Source organism: Rhagoletis zephyria, unplaced genomic scaffold (genome assembly GCF_001687245.7).
Source record: "Rhagoletis zephyria isolate East Lansing unplaced genomic scaffold, Rhagoletis_zephyria_1.1 Rzeph_scaffold_00019, whole genome shotgun sequence".
Lineage (NCBI taxonomy): Eukaryota > Metazoa > Arthropoda > Insecta > Diptera > Tephritidae > Rhagoletis > Rhagoletis zephyria.
Genome location: NW_016157103.1, coordinates 459,275 through 476,515, shown reverse-complemented (window position 1 = coordinate 476,515; position 17,241 = coordinate 459,275). Strand labels below are relative to the sequence as shown.

Genomic DNA, 17,241 nt, shown 5'->3' with positions numbered 1-17,241 from the left:
CATCGTTCAAGAAATTATGTAAGAAGCATATAAATAAGCAAACTAAAGTTAAAAATGCGCACGAAAAGAAGTTCTCTGCGCTTTCAGACTTCCTGTGCTTCCGGCAGGTGCTTGCTGGGGAATCGCAGCTGAGCACGAGTAAAGTTAAAAATACCAAATCACAGTCAAGCATTTTTCCATGCATTAAATTTACGAAATTATCTACTAAAGTTATTCACTTTATTATCCACTTCTTTACGCGGCTGCAGGCTTGCAGGTTACACTGCACTGCAGCAAATGCATTACGCATGCGCCTTTTCAGGTTGTGCCTTAAAATTCTAAACAAAAAATTGTGTTAACTCAGCTGCATAATTAAAAAAAAAATCATTTAACAGGAAATTGCATTTTAAGTGCGTGTAAAGCCCCAAGATTGTGCTGATTTTAAAATAACGTGGAGGGAAAAAATATTTGTTTTTAATACACTTGACCGCAACGACACTGCTTACCACAATAACCAGTTTGACGGCTAATTTATGCACTACTCGCGCCCAAGGGTACACAGGAGTGCATTTCTTTCCGTGAGCTTCTTGGTTTTTTTTTTTTTAAATAACCCTTCTCTCACCCTCACTGTTACAAAAAAAATTATTACAAATTATTTTAGTGTTTTATCGTTAGTGAGTGTAGTGTGGTAAATTTAGCACAGCTTTCATGCGCAATCAACAATTTATGGCATAATTTACGTATAATACGACACAATTGCGTAAAATCAAATAAACAAATTAATGCAATTAACGGGCTGAGTAACTTAATTATGTTGTTAAGAATCTTATGTGGCTACTTTACGGGGCGCATTTACAGCTAATTTAACGTGGCAGGTGAGAAGTGAATTTCAATAGCCTTTTTTTGTAATAGGTGGCGGTATATGTATGCGCAAGTTGTTATGTGTGTTTGTATGTACATGTTTACATAACTACACACCTATTTGCAGAGGCGGATGTGAATATTTGTTACCCCTAGGCAATTCAGAATTTGCCGCCCTATTCAAATTTATGTTATTTACTATACTTTTATTACAATTTAAGATGAACTTTTAAAGAAAGCCATCATCAACAAACTTTTTTCACTTGATAAGTTATACTATATTAGTATTTTTAAATATTATCATTTAAATAATATCAAAAATACCTAACAGTGTCGTCCTATTTTCTGATAGCATAATTTGTTTTCAGTGCAGCTAATTTGAAAAAAAAAATGTAACCCAAATTTTGCCGCCCCTAAATTTTGCCGCCTTAGGCACCTGCCTATGTATGTTGCCTTTACGGTAAATCCGCCACTGCCTATTTACATGGAACTAAGTGTAGGTATGCAAACAAGTGAATGTTGACAACGCTGAGTGAAAGGCCGTTGTGATTCATTTGAGGGAAGTTAATTAGTGAATTCGAATTAAAAAATAAAAATGAAAATGAGGCGATTTCAATAACAGACTATTGAAATGAATAACAATTTTTATAATTTATTTTTCTAGTAGAATCATAAATTAGCTACAAATATTTTTCCGTGTCGAATTTTCACAATTTTATGTATGTAAATGCAACCCGATATTACTTTCACTTAAACAAGTTCAAAAATTAACATAATCACTCTCGATTCGCGTGAAATTCTTTTTAATTTACCTACCACCACACTTTTGCGGTTTACCTCCAACACCAGCATTTGTGTTTACAACTAGTAACCAGTTTGTCATTGACTTTGTCTACGAATTCCAAATTGCAACTGCAACTGAACCGGTTTTTCTCTTGCATTGCCTTGAAAACGTAGCAGGCGCATGGCCAAATGAGTCACCGCAGATTTACTACGGATTAAATGCGCGCAAATAAGCTCTTAAAAAACTTTACAAGAAAAGCCATCCATCGAAGGCATCACGACATTTTCTAGGGTATTCCCTTGCGCGAGCGAGAGCAAAAGTGGTTTAACAGGCGCGCCTTTGTTAAACTGATGGTTTGGGTTATGCGATGCGCATGCGAATGATTAAGATAAACAAGTAATTTTTAGCAAAAAAAAAACCGACTTCAACTCTCATATAAAAAATATATATATATATATATATCTCATGATCCACTGATCGGATCTTAACCAGATTAGTATGGGACCACCTCTGAGACACTACCTTTCCGATGCAAAAAGAATTATCGAAATCGGTTGACGTGGTCCAAAGTTATGCGGTAAAATACATAAAAAAACAAAAAAAACAAAAAAAGATTCCGACGAACTGATAACCTCCTCCTTTTTTGGAAGTCGGTTAAAAAAGTGTCGCTGAAGAACTGCAGCTAGTTTCGACAGGCCATACAGATTTAAAGTGAAGTGAAGGGCCCCCAATTTAAAGTGATATTGTTTGCCACTCATGTTTATTTATTTTTTTAGGAATTTTCAGTTAAAATGCAGTTCGTTTTCTAATTTTTTCACGAAAGCAATTTAAGTAAAAATTATTTTTACATTTCATACTGACAGAAAAAAAAAAAAAAATTTTCACTTAAATTTCTTTCGTGAAACCGGGCGTAACAAAACTCATATAAGGCCGAGTTTAAAACTTTGTAGACAACTACAAAAAAAGCAGTGTTTGAAGTATAGACCCCTTACTTAAGGCTGGATGATTGCTTTATATTCTGCATAGATTTAACATTTTAATACATTTTTAGTTTTTAATTATTTTGTTCAAAGAAAAATTGCTTCTCGTCAGTGTTGCCAGAAAAAAATTTCGTTTGGAGCTAAATCGGTCGATAAAAAGAGCTAAATAACACTAATAGTAGCTAAAATGAAGGACTAGGTTTTTTTAAGTAGAGCATTTATTGACGCGTTCGATGCCGATATTTTAGCGCACTTAAGCAAATACTTCAGCTAAGCGGTAAATTAAAAAACTGTATACGTATACAAATAAGTTGATAAATCTGTATGCATGTATTAAAATAGTTGCTTATTTAAAACTGTGTATTTTTTTTGGAAACTTGAATCATTACAAGATTTCGAAAATGGGAAAAACTGTCAAATTAAATTGTTTATATGTTTGTACATAGCCCTTGTATTTGAAGCCGTCAATCGGAACTCTTTTTCATTATCATAATTTTCATTATTTTATTTTACTTATTTATTTTTTTTGCAACAAAAATGGGCTTGGTGCTATTGCAGTACCAATGCCACAGTGTCAGTCGTCTGCTGCTGCTACTACTGCTGTCAACATGAGTGGCACTTCGGTTAATCCGTTGCGACAGCAACGCTGCGATTAGTCAATGCATTGTTTTGATAACATATTTATCGAGGTAGAAACCACAATTGTACATACTGGAAAAACTACTGTCTAATGTAGACAATAGCAATTAGACGTAAATATCAATTAGAAAATTATTGAACTGTTGAACCCTTAAGTTCTGAACCCATTGAAAACGGCGAGCTACAGACAACTGCTTCCAATTTGTTATCTTTATTATCTAAACGATTTGTCGATGGCGCCATGATTTCTTTGAACGCGACAGCGACATCATGAATTTGTATGAGTTTGGCATAAAAGAAGAGGAAGAACCGTATCTGTCGCTGGAAAAATATAAATACATAGATCTAATCTGGCCACAACCACAGTCGTCGCCATAATAATTATCTACATAAGAATACATGAAAAATTAATTTGACAGCTTTTACATTTTATTTTATATCCAATTTTATGCTTTTCACTGAAACGCACACCCGAATTTGAATAATAAATTAATTTCACCCATTAGCTTTCTTTAGCCTCAAATTTAAAAACAATGGCTTGCTGATAAGAAACTTAATCCGAATTAGGACTGCGCCTTTAGAAATGTATATCAAAAATTGTTTGGAAAATATGCATTTAATACCCGCGCGACAATAGCAACAACGGCGTTGAATTATAATCATAATTAATGTGACCAACCGTACTTCTTTCGAAAGTACAGTACTTCTTTTTTCCGTCTTGTACTTCGTACTTCGAAGTACAGTCAAATGTACTTCTTTGCGATATTTTGTACCTCAGGAGGGAGATTCTGTAACCAGTTATCGACAATTTTCCAATTGGTTGGATCCTATTTATACGAACTGCGTGAGGACCGGGTACATCCCCAAGGCTTGGAGGGTAGTTAGTTTTGCGTTCATCCCGAAGGCCGGAAAAGGTTCTCATGTTTCCCCTAGGGATTTTCCGCGGATATTGCAGACAGAATTGTCGCAGCACGAGCTGCTTTAGGCTAAAGGAAACCGGGTCCATTTGTGACATAAAAAGGAAAGAAAGACGTTTCTCTGCTGCAGCATAAGTTTTTATAGGGCATTTTATAACACGTTACCACTCAAGGGCTAGTGATGGGCGTTCTGACAGGCCATTGTGCGATTGGTATTTATGCAGTGAGACTAAAAAGTTTCGACTGATCCTTTTGTACCAGCTGTCAAGAGGAAGATGAAGTGGAATTATCTCAACACTTTCTTTTAGACAGTCCAACCTTTGCGAGGCTAAGATGGAAGCAGTTTGGCTCGCACTTCTGAACAAATACTGAGCTCTAAGGCATCGCAATTAGCCGCATTAGAAATTTCGTAATCGGCTCGCGACGTTAACTTAACCCAACCTAACCTGTAGAGGTTATTATGGAAGTATCGGGTAGAGGTTATTATGGAATGGAACGAAAAAATTGTGTGTGTGTGAGGTATCAACGCGAACCGTTTCTTTTGTGGGGCCCACGAATGCTATTATATTTGGAATATAACATCATTTTCAATCCCCGCAAGAAAAAGTGTATCTTCAAATCGTTCATGCGGAATGTGAACAGTGGCGTCCGTAGTATGGTGACATGGCACTGAAAAATAAATTATATGTATACATATGCTAGGTTACAATGTTATTGATCTGACATCTGGGCTACTTCAAGTGTACATACTTGCATACATACATACAATTGTATTATTTATGTATGTATGTTCTCCGAGTGCTAGTTCCGACCAAAGAAAAACTACAACTCATATTTTATTGTTTTTTTTTTTTTTTTTTTTTTTNTTTATTCACATGTCCGAGAAATCAATTAAATAACCACAGACTTGTGGTAAAAAAATTCAATTGCAAACCTACATTTTTACATTCGTAAACTATTTCATTATTTTTATTGTTTCTTGATTGTACAAAGTAATGCCGTCAAAATAGTTCTGCTGTCAATTTTATCACTTTTTTGCTGTCAAATTGCGATTGATATATCTGTTAATGCATTAAATGTAGGAATTTGCTTAAGCTTGATCATTGAGTGCTATATTAATTGAAATTAGTGTGAAATGAAAGGCAGTCAGAATCACAAAATGTCTGTTAATGTCTTTTTGTTTTTGGCTAAAGCGAATTCTTATGCGATTATCTGCAGGTGAATAATACATGCATACATATGTATTATGTACAACCAATACATACATACATGGTTTCTTACTGTGCGCTGAACCTTCAAATTGGCTTTTGAACCCAAACAATGTTTTACATTTGAATTCCATTAGCCGGCATATCCGCTTAGAAAAAAAGGTAAAACAACTTATTAATAGTTGAGCAAAAGAAGAAAAGTCAGTTTAACAATGGACGTCTATAACTTCACAGACACACGTGCTTGTTTGGTAGGTAGAATAGAACTCGTCATACGTACATACATAAATTCAAACAAGTTTAGTTAGTTGTTTTGACTATTCATTAAAGCCATTTGCTAAAGGGTTGCCAAACATTTTTACAGCAAATATATTCTCTGTGTAATTAACAAATTTTATAATTTAAAGAAGTATTAAAAAATTTTTATAAGTTGAAAAAAAAATAAATAAAGTATAAGACCCCTATGTGGCTCTTCGCTGTTGTCCGACTATAGTTCTGCAACAGGATCAAGAAATTAGGCCTGATTCTCGATAGGAAGCCGTCATTGAAGCCAAACATTGAGGAAAGGACCAAAAAGGCGCCAATTTACTCACACTACTGCAGGGTAGCTTTTAATAAGAGATGGGTTCTCTTGCCAAAGTAATTCATTGGCTCTATGAAACCATGTTTAATCCTATCTTGTTTTGCGGAGCCCTTGTCTGGTGGAACTCACTAGAGAAACCTACACTTACTAAGCGACTAGATCGCCCGCAGCGGATTTCCCTAAACGGTATTAGTGGGGCATTAATAATCACTCCTACATTGGCGTCTGCAGATTTTGCAGGCAGAATCGCCATTAGGCCCAGGAAAACCGGGTGGGTAACTTGGTCGAAAATTCTTTGGAGTTTTGAATTGTTTTTATTTCATCCCTGACCATGCAGACTACTGCGCCCCCGAAAGGGTTCCCAGTGACTCCTTCTCTACCTACATTTCCTCAAGGGCGGACTAGTTTAAGCGTGGTGACTGAAGGAAGGGTGTAGTGAACTTCTTCACGGATGGACCAACACCTTGAGACAGGGTTGGTGGAGGTGAATTTAGCCGGGAGCTCTCCTTCAAAACTATGTTCAGGCTTCCGAACTTCTGCATTTTCTTTGAGGCCAAAGTAGCTACTCACTGCTTATGAGAGTGACGTCAGTTAGGGAGGTTAGTAAGTATATACATACATACTCTAACAGAAAGGCGGCTATCACAGCCGAGAATGATATGAGGGTCCGCTCGAAATTGGTCAGGGAATGTCTGACCTCGCTATCAACCGCGTATTTCTAATCAGGCTAATTTGGGTGCCGGGCCACAGTAACATTGTGCGAAACTTTGTGAGTTATGACTTGGCAAGGAAAGTCACCCTTGAAACATTATCACCGGACAGGGAGCAGCGGGGGCGCCTCTATCATCCTGTGGTAAAAACTAGTACACGCGTATTTGCAACATTCTTCTGGCCTAGAGTGGATCGAAGGAGCCTCTTATGCTTGATAAGCCTCAGTTCTCGCTATTGGCGGGGATTCTCACAGGCCGTTGAGTGATTGGTATTCACGGGGTAAGGTGAGGAACCTCCTAACTCTCCAAGTGACTCCCTTGTATGGAACAACCACTATAACCTAACCTAACACTTAAGATATGGATATTGCAGGAGTGAGATTCTTATACTTAGTGAGGCCTTGTGAGGCACGAACTCTAAGAAATATGGTATGACATAAAACCCGCCTGAAAAAAAAATTAAACAAAAATACAGCATTCCTTACTTTAAAATGCGACTGTGAATATAAATATTTATAGTTTTTCTTCTTCATTTGCTTTGCTAATTGATCTTGAATGCCAAAAACAAATTGGCTTTCAGTAATGAAAAAAGTTACAGGGATGACAGATTACTTAGATAGAAAAAATAAAAAAGTATAATGAATTGAATTCCGCGCTTTGATCATGTCAGATATTCAGATGTTTGAAACCACCAGTTGGCGTTTGTTTTGGCTAGGAAGCGTTTAGCATACCAAATATTTTATGGAGAAATCTGAATAAAAATTTTGATTAAGGGGATTGGCTATATTTCTACGAATATTACTCCTGTTTGTGCAAAAGGCAAAAGATTTAACTTGTTTTGTTTTGATGTATGTATGTATGTATGTACTCGTATGCCTAAGAAACAATCTATAAGCAGACGTAGTTAAATGATTTGAGTAATACGTATGTACATATGTACATACATACATGTCTACACACTTGTAAGCACGCTTCTAATAATGCTTATAACCATAAAAGTACAGGTGTTTGCCCATTAAAAACTGAATCACTATAGCATCACATGAGAATGTTTTTGAATGCTCACTACTCTTACATTTTGATCAAATTGAAACTAGCTAGTTAAGTCCTAAAAGCCTTTGCTAATTACGAGCACAAAATTAATTTCCTTTTTGCCTTTCAAATACCAGTCACGTTTATCGGTAAATCTTTATACAGTCATATATAGATAGAATCGTAAAAATTGAATTTTTTTTACAAAAAAAAAAGTGTGCAATTAAAATATTAGCACACGTCTAAAATGAGAGCAACTATTAGAATATTTGCCTAACACATAGCGACATATATATGTACATACATACATACAGACAGACGGATAAACAGACAGACAGTCGAATAAATACATATGTAGATGAAAACTCCATCGCATAAATCGACCGCAATCGTGACAATCGTGCAATTTGTATACAGGTACTAACCCTGTAGGGAAAAGGGGAGTAAATGAAAAATAAATTTTTATACTGAAGTTCATTCTAGATTCATAAAGGAGATTAATATGTTGAAGACTGACTACGTTTTGACTCGTTGAACCGAGGTCTCTAAGGGAAGTGCTAATAAGAAATATAACATGAATGCATTCTGAGTTTAATACCTTTTGTGACTAACCCTTAAAATGTTTTCTCTGATTAAATAAAGATTAAAAAATGTTTAAAAAATTTTGAACAGCTTGTGATCATTTAAACTTTTGCCTAGGTTAAGTCAGAAGTGAGCGCCTTACTGTCAGTTATTCCAGGAATTTAAATTAAAAATGATTTTTCACTTCCGTCAGTTTTCATAATAAATTCAAACAAAAAAAATTATTTTTTACTTAAATTGTTTAAGTGAAACTGGCTATTGGAGTATAAGAAACAGTGGACAAGCGTGACAAATCTTCCTTTGTGAATCCATTAAAAAGACCCAAAGATAAAGGTAAGAGAAAAAGAAGCAAGAGATTTGATTATATGCTATGAACCAAGAATCTACTTGTTTTCCAAGGATAATATGGTATGTATGTCTGCCATATAATGGAAGATATCGTCACTAGACACATTTCATAAGCATATTTTTTCGCAAAATTTTTTTACGCGCCGTTTTTCGCCGTCAAAACACTAGCGCGCCTTTATTCGTGTGTAGTGACGATATGCACTGCAAAGCTGAGTATATGTTGCGCTCAAAACGCAGGACCACGTGTAGACCTAATTAAATCCATCAGTTTCAGAAGCGGCAGAGTAGATTTGTTACAATCTGCTAGCCTGAAAGGTAGAAGAAAATCTAATTTACAGAAATCGCCTTTTCTCTAGAATAGCACGAAACCGAAATCTATTGGTTTCCTACGGGGTCTTCTCTATTCATACACATACAAATAGGCATAGTTACTTGATCGAGTGGTAGCACTGCGGTATTTGGCGACAATTTATCGTGGCTTTTATTATTTATTTTTCTTCTTCTAAAATAATAAATTACTATTTCGGAATTGTAACCAGACTGTGCAGATTTGGCGATGTAGCGCCAACTTGGCGATGTTTTTTTTTTTTGATATTTGCGCGTAAAAAGCTAGGAAATCGCCATTGGCGATTTTTTCCCTTCAAATAATTTTTTTTGTGCGCTATCATGTAAATGCGTCGCAACACGTGAAAAGTAGGTTGTGGAGTTAGAGCTTTAGTTTTGATGTGATAATAGGCTGACTTCCAAAACGTCAATTGATTTGCATACATACAAAGTATAATGTCCCATAACGCCGAACTACAAAATGTTGACAATGTATACTTTTCCAAAACGCATTCGAAAAGTTATCGAAACGCATCACTAGAGCAATCAGCGCATCAGAAACAAAGTTGATGTTTCGTTTGTTTTTGGTTACCATTGGTGTTTTAAAAATAGGAAATTCAGAAAAATTGTTCATTGCTAAATTGAATATTTAAAATATGCAATGTATAAGGTTGCAATGTGTCGCAACTCTGCATTTACAAACAGTTTGAATACCGCAGTCTAACAGTTTCCAAACATTGTATTGATACGTTTTTGGAAGTCAGCCATACTTTTTATTGTTAACGAATTTGGTGCATGCATATTGAACATTTGCCAATATTAAACCACCATTTATGACAACGCCCGCTGAATGTGAAATTTGGAATTTGGCTCAAATTAAAGGTCTTGAGCTGCACTTATTGTTCGAGGGATAAAAAATTGAGTGAAGGATGCACAGCTGCATGCAAATAGAAAACAAAAATATGCAATAAATAATGCATTTTTTAAATTAAGGTGTTCCAATTTTTCTTCGAATTTTAAACAGTGGAATCGTGTCGCTCGTCTCAAAATCTATAATACTAGTATAATAAAAAAATACATAAATTTTTTTTGTTTTGGAATAAATCCCGTGTATTTTGCATGTTTTTTTCGATTTTTCGACGGATTTACTTTAGCTTTCAAAACCATTTGGTTTCGTATCAAAATGCTGCTTCTGTCGAAAGCGCTACGATTAATTCACGTGCAGTGTTCAAAAAGTACACTGTGCGGCTTGTGAAAGGACAAGAGATGTATTTTAAAATGCTGTGCGCTACTTTTCAGATATGAGTTCAGCGACATAATCTATAAGAAATGGCGAATTTCATATCAGAGAGAAATTTCAATTAGCAATTAGTGTAATTGAAATTCTTAGCCAAACTCGGATTTCTCGACCGACTCGGATTTGGTAGGGGATATTTCCCCTATTCCCCTAATTTTGTCACCAGAAAAGTGTGTGAATCACAAGAGGGCGAGTTTCAAGGACCTTCCAATCCACATGCATAAATACTGACATGAGTGCAAATAAAATTTATAGAAATCAAAATTAAGAAATGCAACAGACCTGAAATGATAAAATATACATTTCACTAAAACTTAAGCAGATCTATAAAAAGTAAACATAAAATTTTTTAGCTCATATATAGCCTTACATACATATGAAACTTTCCGTTCTTGCACTTGCATTTTATTTTGTAAACTCGCCGCAGGAGTAAATCCAGAATTACATCTACTATACCCTCTTACCTTGAATCCCAAGTAGCTTGCCCGTTAATCGAACTCATTACAACTGAAGAGCCTTCGACACATTATTCCAACTTTTTTCGAAATTTGTAGGTACGTTCTTAGCGAAAATCTAACTAGCCGCAGTCCTGTCTTAACATGGTAAGAAAACTTTTTGGTTTATTTTGGAATGAATTTCCGTCCTCCCTCGCCAAGTTTGCTTTGGAGACAAACCGGCTGTGGCGTTGCGCAACTGATTTGTGTACATTTATACAGTCGTCCTATACTCGTCCAGTTTTAATTTAACATTATAGTATATGACTAGTAATTATGCCACTTCTGAATTTTGAAAAACACTTCGCTTACCAGCACTTTTTAGTTAACATCTCAATTCTTGCATTAATCTCATTTCAGCACACACTCTTAGTCACAAAATGGTTTCAATACTTAAGAAGCTAAGCGGCTTTTACAATGTCTACGTTTTGGCCGTGCTTACAGTTGGCTATATACTTGGTGAACTGGGCCATTATCTCATCGGTGTAACATCCAAACAGACCGCCATTGAATTGGATTATGGCGACAAAGCTTGCCAGCAGAATAATACAAATTTCAATCGCTTCGAGCTACCACAGCAATGTTCAGTCGTAAAAGAAGAGAATAGGTATGTAAAGCATGCGTCCACTTTTCTTTTTATATACCAATAGACTTACATAAATATTTTTCCTCTGTCATCTTACAGCTGTCTCGCATTGGCTTTAAATGATACTGCGTACTGTGAATGGAATTACAATGGCTTGGGTATTGATTATCAAATACTTGCTGGTCCCACCTTCATCTTGGTCTTCACTATTGCTGGTGTTTTCATGGGTTTCGCCGCTGATAAATATAATCGTGTCAAAATGTTAACAGTTTGTACGCTAATCTTTGCCGTTGCAATAATTTTACAAGGTACTGTGAGCGCTTACTGGCAGTTGGTGCTATTGCGTATGGTCATGGCTTTAGGGTGAGTATCGAAAATTTCATAAATAAGCATACATACCATAAACTAATGATTTGCGTTTTTTTTTGTCTGCTTCAACAGTGAGTCTGGTTGTAATCCGCTAGCCACAGGTATTATGTCGGATATATTCCCCGAAAATAAACGCGCACTTGTCATGGCCATTTTCAATTGGGGCATTTACGGTGGATACGGTATTGCCTTCCCCGTGGGTCGCTACATTACCAAATCGAATTTCTTCAATCTGGGCTGGCGTGTGTGTTATCTGGGTACTGGCGTATTAGCGGTGCTACTGGCTGCGCTAACTGGCACCACACTTAAGGAACCTGAACGCAAAGCAATTGGCGAGGGCGATCGCACCAAAGATGGCAAGAAAATTGGCTTGTGGAAAGTGCTAGCCAATCCTGCCATGATTATGTTGATGATTGCTGCTTCCATACGTCACTCCGGTGGCATGACTTTCGCCTATAACGCGGATCTATACTACAACACTTACTTCCCAGACGTGGATCTCGGTTGGTGGTTGTTTGCTGTTACTATTGGTATTGGCAGTATTGGCGTTGTTGTGGGTGGTGTTGTCTCCGATAAGATTGTGGCTAAAATGGGTATACGTTCACGCGCCCTAGTGCTAGCCTTAAGTCAGCTAATAGCAACATTGCCGGCATTTGGCTCTGTATACTACGATCCCTTATGGGCTATGATAACATTGGGCTGCAGTTATTTCTTCGCTGAGATGTGGTTCGGCATTGTATTTGCGATTGTGGTAGAAATAGTGCCGCTGCAGGTGCGCTCATCAACAATCGGCGTGTTCTTGTTTGTGATGAACAACGTTGGTGGTAATTTGCCAATTCTGCTCGACCCCATAGCCAAGATAATCGGTTTCCGAGAGGCGTTTATGATTTTCTACGCAGGCTTCTATGGCATAAGTAAGTTTAAATTGTGTATAAAGATGTATGGGCCAAGTATTAACTTATTTTATTATCTATGCCAATAGGCTCAGTGCTGTTCCTCATCACCTGCTTCTTGCTGGAGGGCAAACCAAAGGACAAAGATTCTAGCACAGCGCAAGGTGAGCAAAAGATCGATAGCCTGGAGGCACACACACGTCAAATGCGCGGTCATGACAACTCTGTATTCACCGTTGATGATACACTGCCACATAATGGACGTCCCGCGGTAATTCCACAGCATCTGCAATTATCGAGCAATGGACGCGATAAGTACGCGCCTGCAACGCGTGAAAGCAGCAGACTGTGAAGTTAGTTGCGAACCCAACGACATAGGCGAAAATGGGCCTAAGTTTTCTGATACATTCATATACATAATATGTAGATTATGATCATGATAAAAAAATAGGAAGGTAGAACCGCTGAGAGGAATTTTTCGAGTTCTTGACGTTTGCAAGCAATTTAATTTCAAAATTTTACACACAAACTCACACACACATTCTCATTTTCAATCTCAAACATCAACAAGTTTGAACAATTCCTTTTTTTACTCACAGTTTTATATGATTTTAAAATGTTGGCAAACTTCAAAAAAAAAATCATGGCCGACGAATTGAGCGAACGGTTTCACCTTACAATGTTTTTATCAAGGATTATGATGACACATTGATGAATTTTTCAAAATCTTCACGTACCTCACTAGTAGTGTATATTTTATATGCATTAAGTTTAAATCGATTGGATTATTTTTTATTGGAAATTGTGAAAAAGAAGAAACAAACAATTGCTTGAGATTGTTATAAAATATTAAAGTTTGTTAAGTGTTTTTTTTTTTATTTCACTATGTTATAAAAATACGTTAATGTTTAATTTAGTTGTAGCACCCAGAAAGTTTTCTATAGTGGAAACAAGAAGTTTCAAACTACGTAAAGGCAATTATTATTTAGTTTAATTGTTAGGAGTTAATATTAACAATTAACAGAGTATTTGTTCATATAAACTAGATGTTAATTTTTACACCAATGACACTAATAACTTAGAATAATTGCAAAAAAGTATTTTGTACATATCGAATAAAATTTGTACTTAAAATAATTTTATAAGCAATTGTTTTTTTTTTGTTTTTAATTTGAAAACGAAATGTAAAAGAGAGTTGCAGTGTGTGAATCTATCGTAAAGAAGCAGCTACAGCTGCCTTGACTAAAACCCATAGCGTGTTTAGACTTAAATACCTGCTGCTCACAACGTTAAAATAAGGTTAGAAGTCTGCAATATTCGATTTTGAACTTCTTTGGTGCCACAGTCCTTGAACAGTAGTTAAACCCCCAAGCGCGCTTTATTTGTCATAATTTTTTAGCGACACAGATCTATGTGTGGCTTGGTCTGCTGCACATAGAATCTCCACACAAACTCGATCCTTCGAGACCCCCCTCCAGTTCTTCCTCTTTAGTTTTTTCTATTCTTCTACCAGCTCGTCAGCCCATCTTGATCTTGGTCTACCCTTTGTTTTGGTGGTGAATGCCTTGACGTCTACTATTTTCGTTTGTCCTCTCAAATAGTCTATACTCAATGCGAGGCCTAACCATTTTATTCGTTTCACTTTCGTGAAACAAATTGCATATATTTTTGTCCTCTATGAGTTGGTCTAGCACGTCGTTTCACCTTATATGCCATTCACCATTGGTATCCTAAATTGCCCAAAAAAAAAAATTACGGAGAACTTTTCTCTAATTTGCAGATTTGTTTTATGCTTTTCCTTCATCGTCCAGTATTCAAATACGTAGCATAGAACATCGAGAACATTCGCTGGATTTAAGTCGGCTATACAAACTGTAAAGCACTTTTTAATGAATTAGTCACGCGTCTTAGCCAGGGTGGAACAATGGCAGAGATAGTGTTCAATGCTCTTTACATCTTCCTCGTCCCTTCAGCTGCGGAAAAAATCTTTTTCTTCTTCTTATTTGGCGCCGTAACCGCCTAAGTCTGCGTTCAAACACGGAAACTCGAGTTGCTTATTATCGAGATTTCTACTTTGGTGTTGCCCTTTGTATTCACACACAGAAACTCTTTTGTACGCAATTGTTGTTGTCAGCTGTGAACCGCTAACTTGAATTACTCAGACGAACAAGAGCACGAAGCGTGTTTCCCGAGTACAGGCGACTCGGTACCCGTCCCCTTTCCTCGTCGCTCTCTCCCCTACAAGCTTCGAGTTTCTGTAACAAAAGTTTTCGTGTCTGAACATCGACTAAGTCCCCTTTCAGACACGTCAAGTTTTGAAAGCAATTTTTTCGCATTCTCTTTTGTGTTTTCTATTTCCTTCCACACGCGTCAACTTTAATTGAATTCAAGTCCTTGGTTCTTTGAATGGGAAGCAACGAAAAGATCAAAAGAGACAAGAAACTTGAAACGAATTGACGGTACGGAGGTATCTGTACTCTTCCCCTATCTTCTCACCTCCTTCGCCTACGAACGAGCAGACTTGAAAGCAAGACTTGACGTGTCTGAAAGGGGACTAAGCGATTTTGGCCGGGTTCAACAAAGCACCCCAGTCGTTTCTTTTCTGTGCCAACTGGCGCCAATTGGAAATGCCAAGTGAAGCCAAGTCTCCACCTGGTTTTTCCATCTCAGTGGGGTCTTCATCTTCCTCTGCTACCACCAGCGGGTTCCGAGTTGAATACTTTCAGAGCTGGAGCATCGGTGTCCATTCGAACGACATGACCAAGCCAGCGGAGCCGCTGTATTTTAATTCGCTGCACTATGTCCATGTCGTTGTAAAGCTCATACAGCTCATCGTTCCATCGTCTGCGGTACTCGCCGTCGCCAACACGTAAAGACCCGTAAGTCTTCCGCAAAATCTTTCTCTCGAATACTACAAGGGCCTCCTCATGTTGTCATTGTCCATGCTTCTGCGCCATATACCAGCACGGGCATGATGAGTGACTTATAGGGTGTGGTTTTCGTACGTCGAGATATGACTTTACTCCTGAATTGCCTACTCAGTCCAAAGTAGCACTTGTTGGCAAGTGTGATTCTGCGTTAGATTTCAATGCTGGTTCCCAAGTAAACGAAATTCTCTACTTTCTCGAACCATGTGTGCCCATAAAGCAGTATCTAATCTAAGAGCGGAGAGATGTAGTCTGACAGGTGCGTTCCGGAGCCCCAACTGGAGTTTACCTCCTCGCCCAAGAAAATTTTCTATTTATATTTTGAGGAGGTTAGAGGCATGCCTATTTCCTGGGCGGAATTCACGACGGATATTTATTTCCCTTACCTCGTCAGTTTGCAGGTCATGCAGTTATCAGGGACGTCCCTGTGAGCAGACAACGAATATCGAGCGTTTCGATGACAACTGGTTGTTCCATTATATTTTAAAGGTTTCATATGAGTCTGACTGTCCGAAAATATCGTGATAGGCTGCTCTAATAGGCAGCATACACGGTGCGTCTGACTCGCCAGTCGAGTTGGATGTGTTTATGAAAATAAATAGGGGTCTTTTTTTAAAGTCGTAAAAGCCTAGTATACCTCGTAAAGCTCGCAAATTTGCGAGCCTCGTAAAAGAACTGTCAAAATTTGTATGGAGCCTATTTACGAGTCCCTCGTAAATTTTCGAGGCAAATTTGATGTGCAAACGACCTCGTAAAATTCAGTGTTGCCGAGGGGCCGAAATTTGTATACTAAAATGTATGATAAAATAATGAGAAAAATAATACGCGAATTAAATGAATGAAATGAATTTCATCCACTAACTTTATTGACTGAGGTTTTCTGCTAATTTTCGGCATTTTCAATTGTATTTTAGCCAAGAGTGATAGAGACAAGATGGCGGGCTGTTATGGCAAATACTACGCAACAAAAATTGCTTCACAAAATCCTTGTTGTCAAACAGTCCCGTTACGCACCTATTTACACCTTTTCGCAAAGTGGGCGTTCCCATGAAAGCCTCGTAAACTTAAGAGTTTTACACGGTTTAAGACTTTACGAGTTTAAGGGAATCCCTAAATATGTGTTAGTTACACCGACATGACTCTGAACGACTCAACTGTGTTTAGTCGCAAGGCGAGTCAATACGTACGTCTATGGCGCCTATAATGCAGCGTAAGGTATCAACCGCGTGAAAAACGCTGCAGTGTCAGTTTTATTATCTGCGTAGATAGCCGTAGACCCGGAGCCTAAGACCATGGCACCTTCGCATTCGTTCCTTTCTGGGACTCTTATGAAGAATTCACTGTCTAGTCAGAGGAGAGGAAAGTTTCTAGGATTTTCGCATGTCCTGATCGGAGGTCTATAGTGTGCTTTTTTTTTGTTGTCAAAACCAATTTTTCACTGCATTTGAACCAGGGACGTGAGCTTTTTTGCACCTTTGAATTGGTTCATGGAAACGGGTTTTCTTGTCTTTAGACAAGGGTTTCGGTTCGGCTCAACAATTCGAGAATTTAAAGAAAAAAATGAAGTGTTATTTTTATCCTTTTCTAAAGGTTTATACATACATACCTATTTATGAATATAAAGCTAAAATATTTTGTAATTAACAGCTATTTAAATTGTCCGCTCACTTGATAAACGGAAGCACAACAGTAACAATGTGACATATTTTCACATCCATACAAATTCCA

General features: G+C 37.3%; 1 protein-coding gene across 1 annotated transcript in view; it reads left to right on the top strand.

Moving 5' to 3' along the window:
* Nucleotides 1–13,034, top strand: part of LOC108361680 (putative metabolite transport protein HI_1104) — a 37,547-nt gene extending 24,513 nt beyond the window's left edge. Inside the window, exons 2-5 of the mRNA XM_017614381.1 lie at nt 11,099–11,345; nt 11,424–11,687; nt 11,766–12,607; nt 12,676–13,034. Coding sequence (XP_017469870.1) covers nt 11,119–11,345; nt 11,424–11,687; nt 11,766–12,607; nt 12,676–12,938 — 1,596 coding nt within the window. The 5' untranslated portion in view covers nt 11,099–11,118 and the 3' untranslated portion in view covers nt 12,939–13,034. The remainder of the gene's footprint in view (nt 1–11,098; nt 11,346–11,423; nt 11,688–11,765; nt 12,608–12,675) is intronic.
* Nucleotides 13,035–17,241: the final 4,207 nt, after the last annotated feature.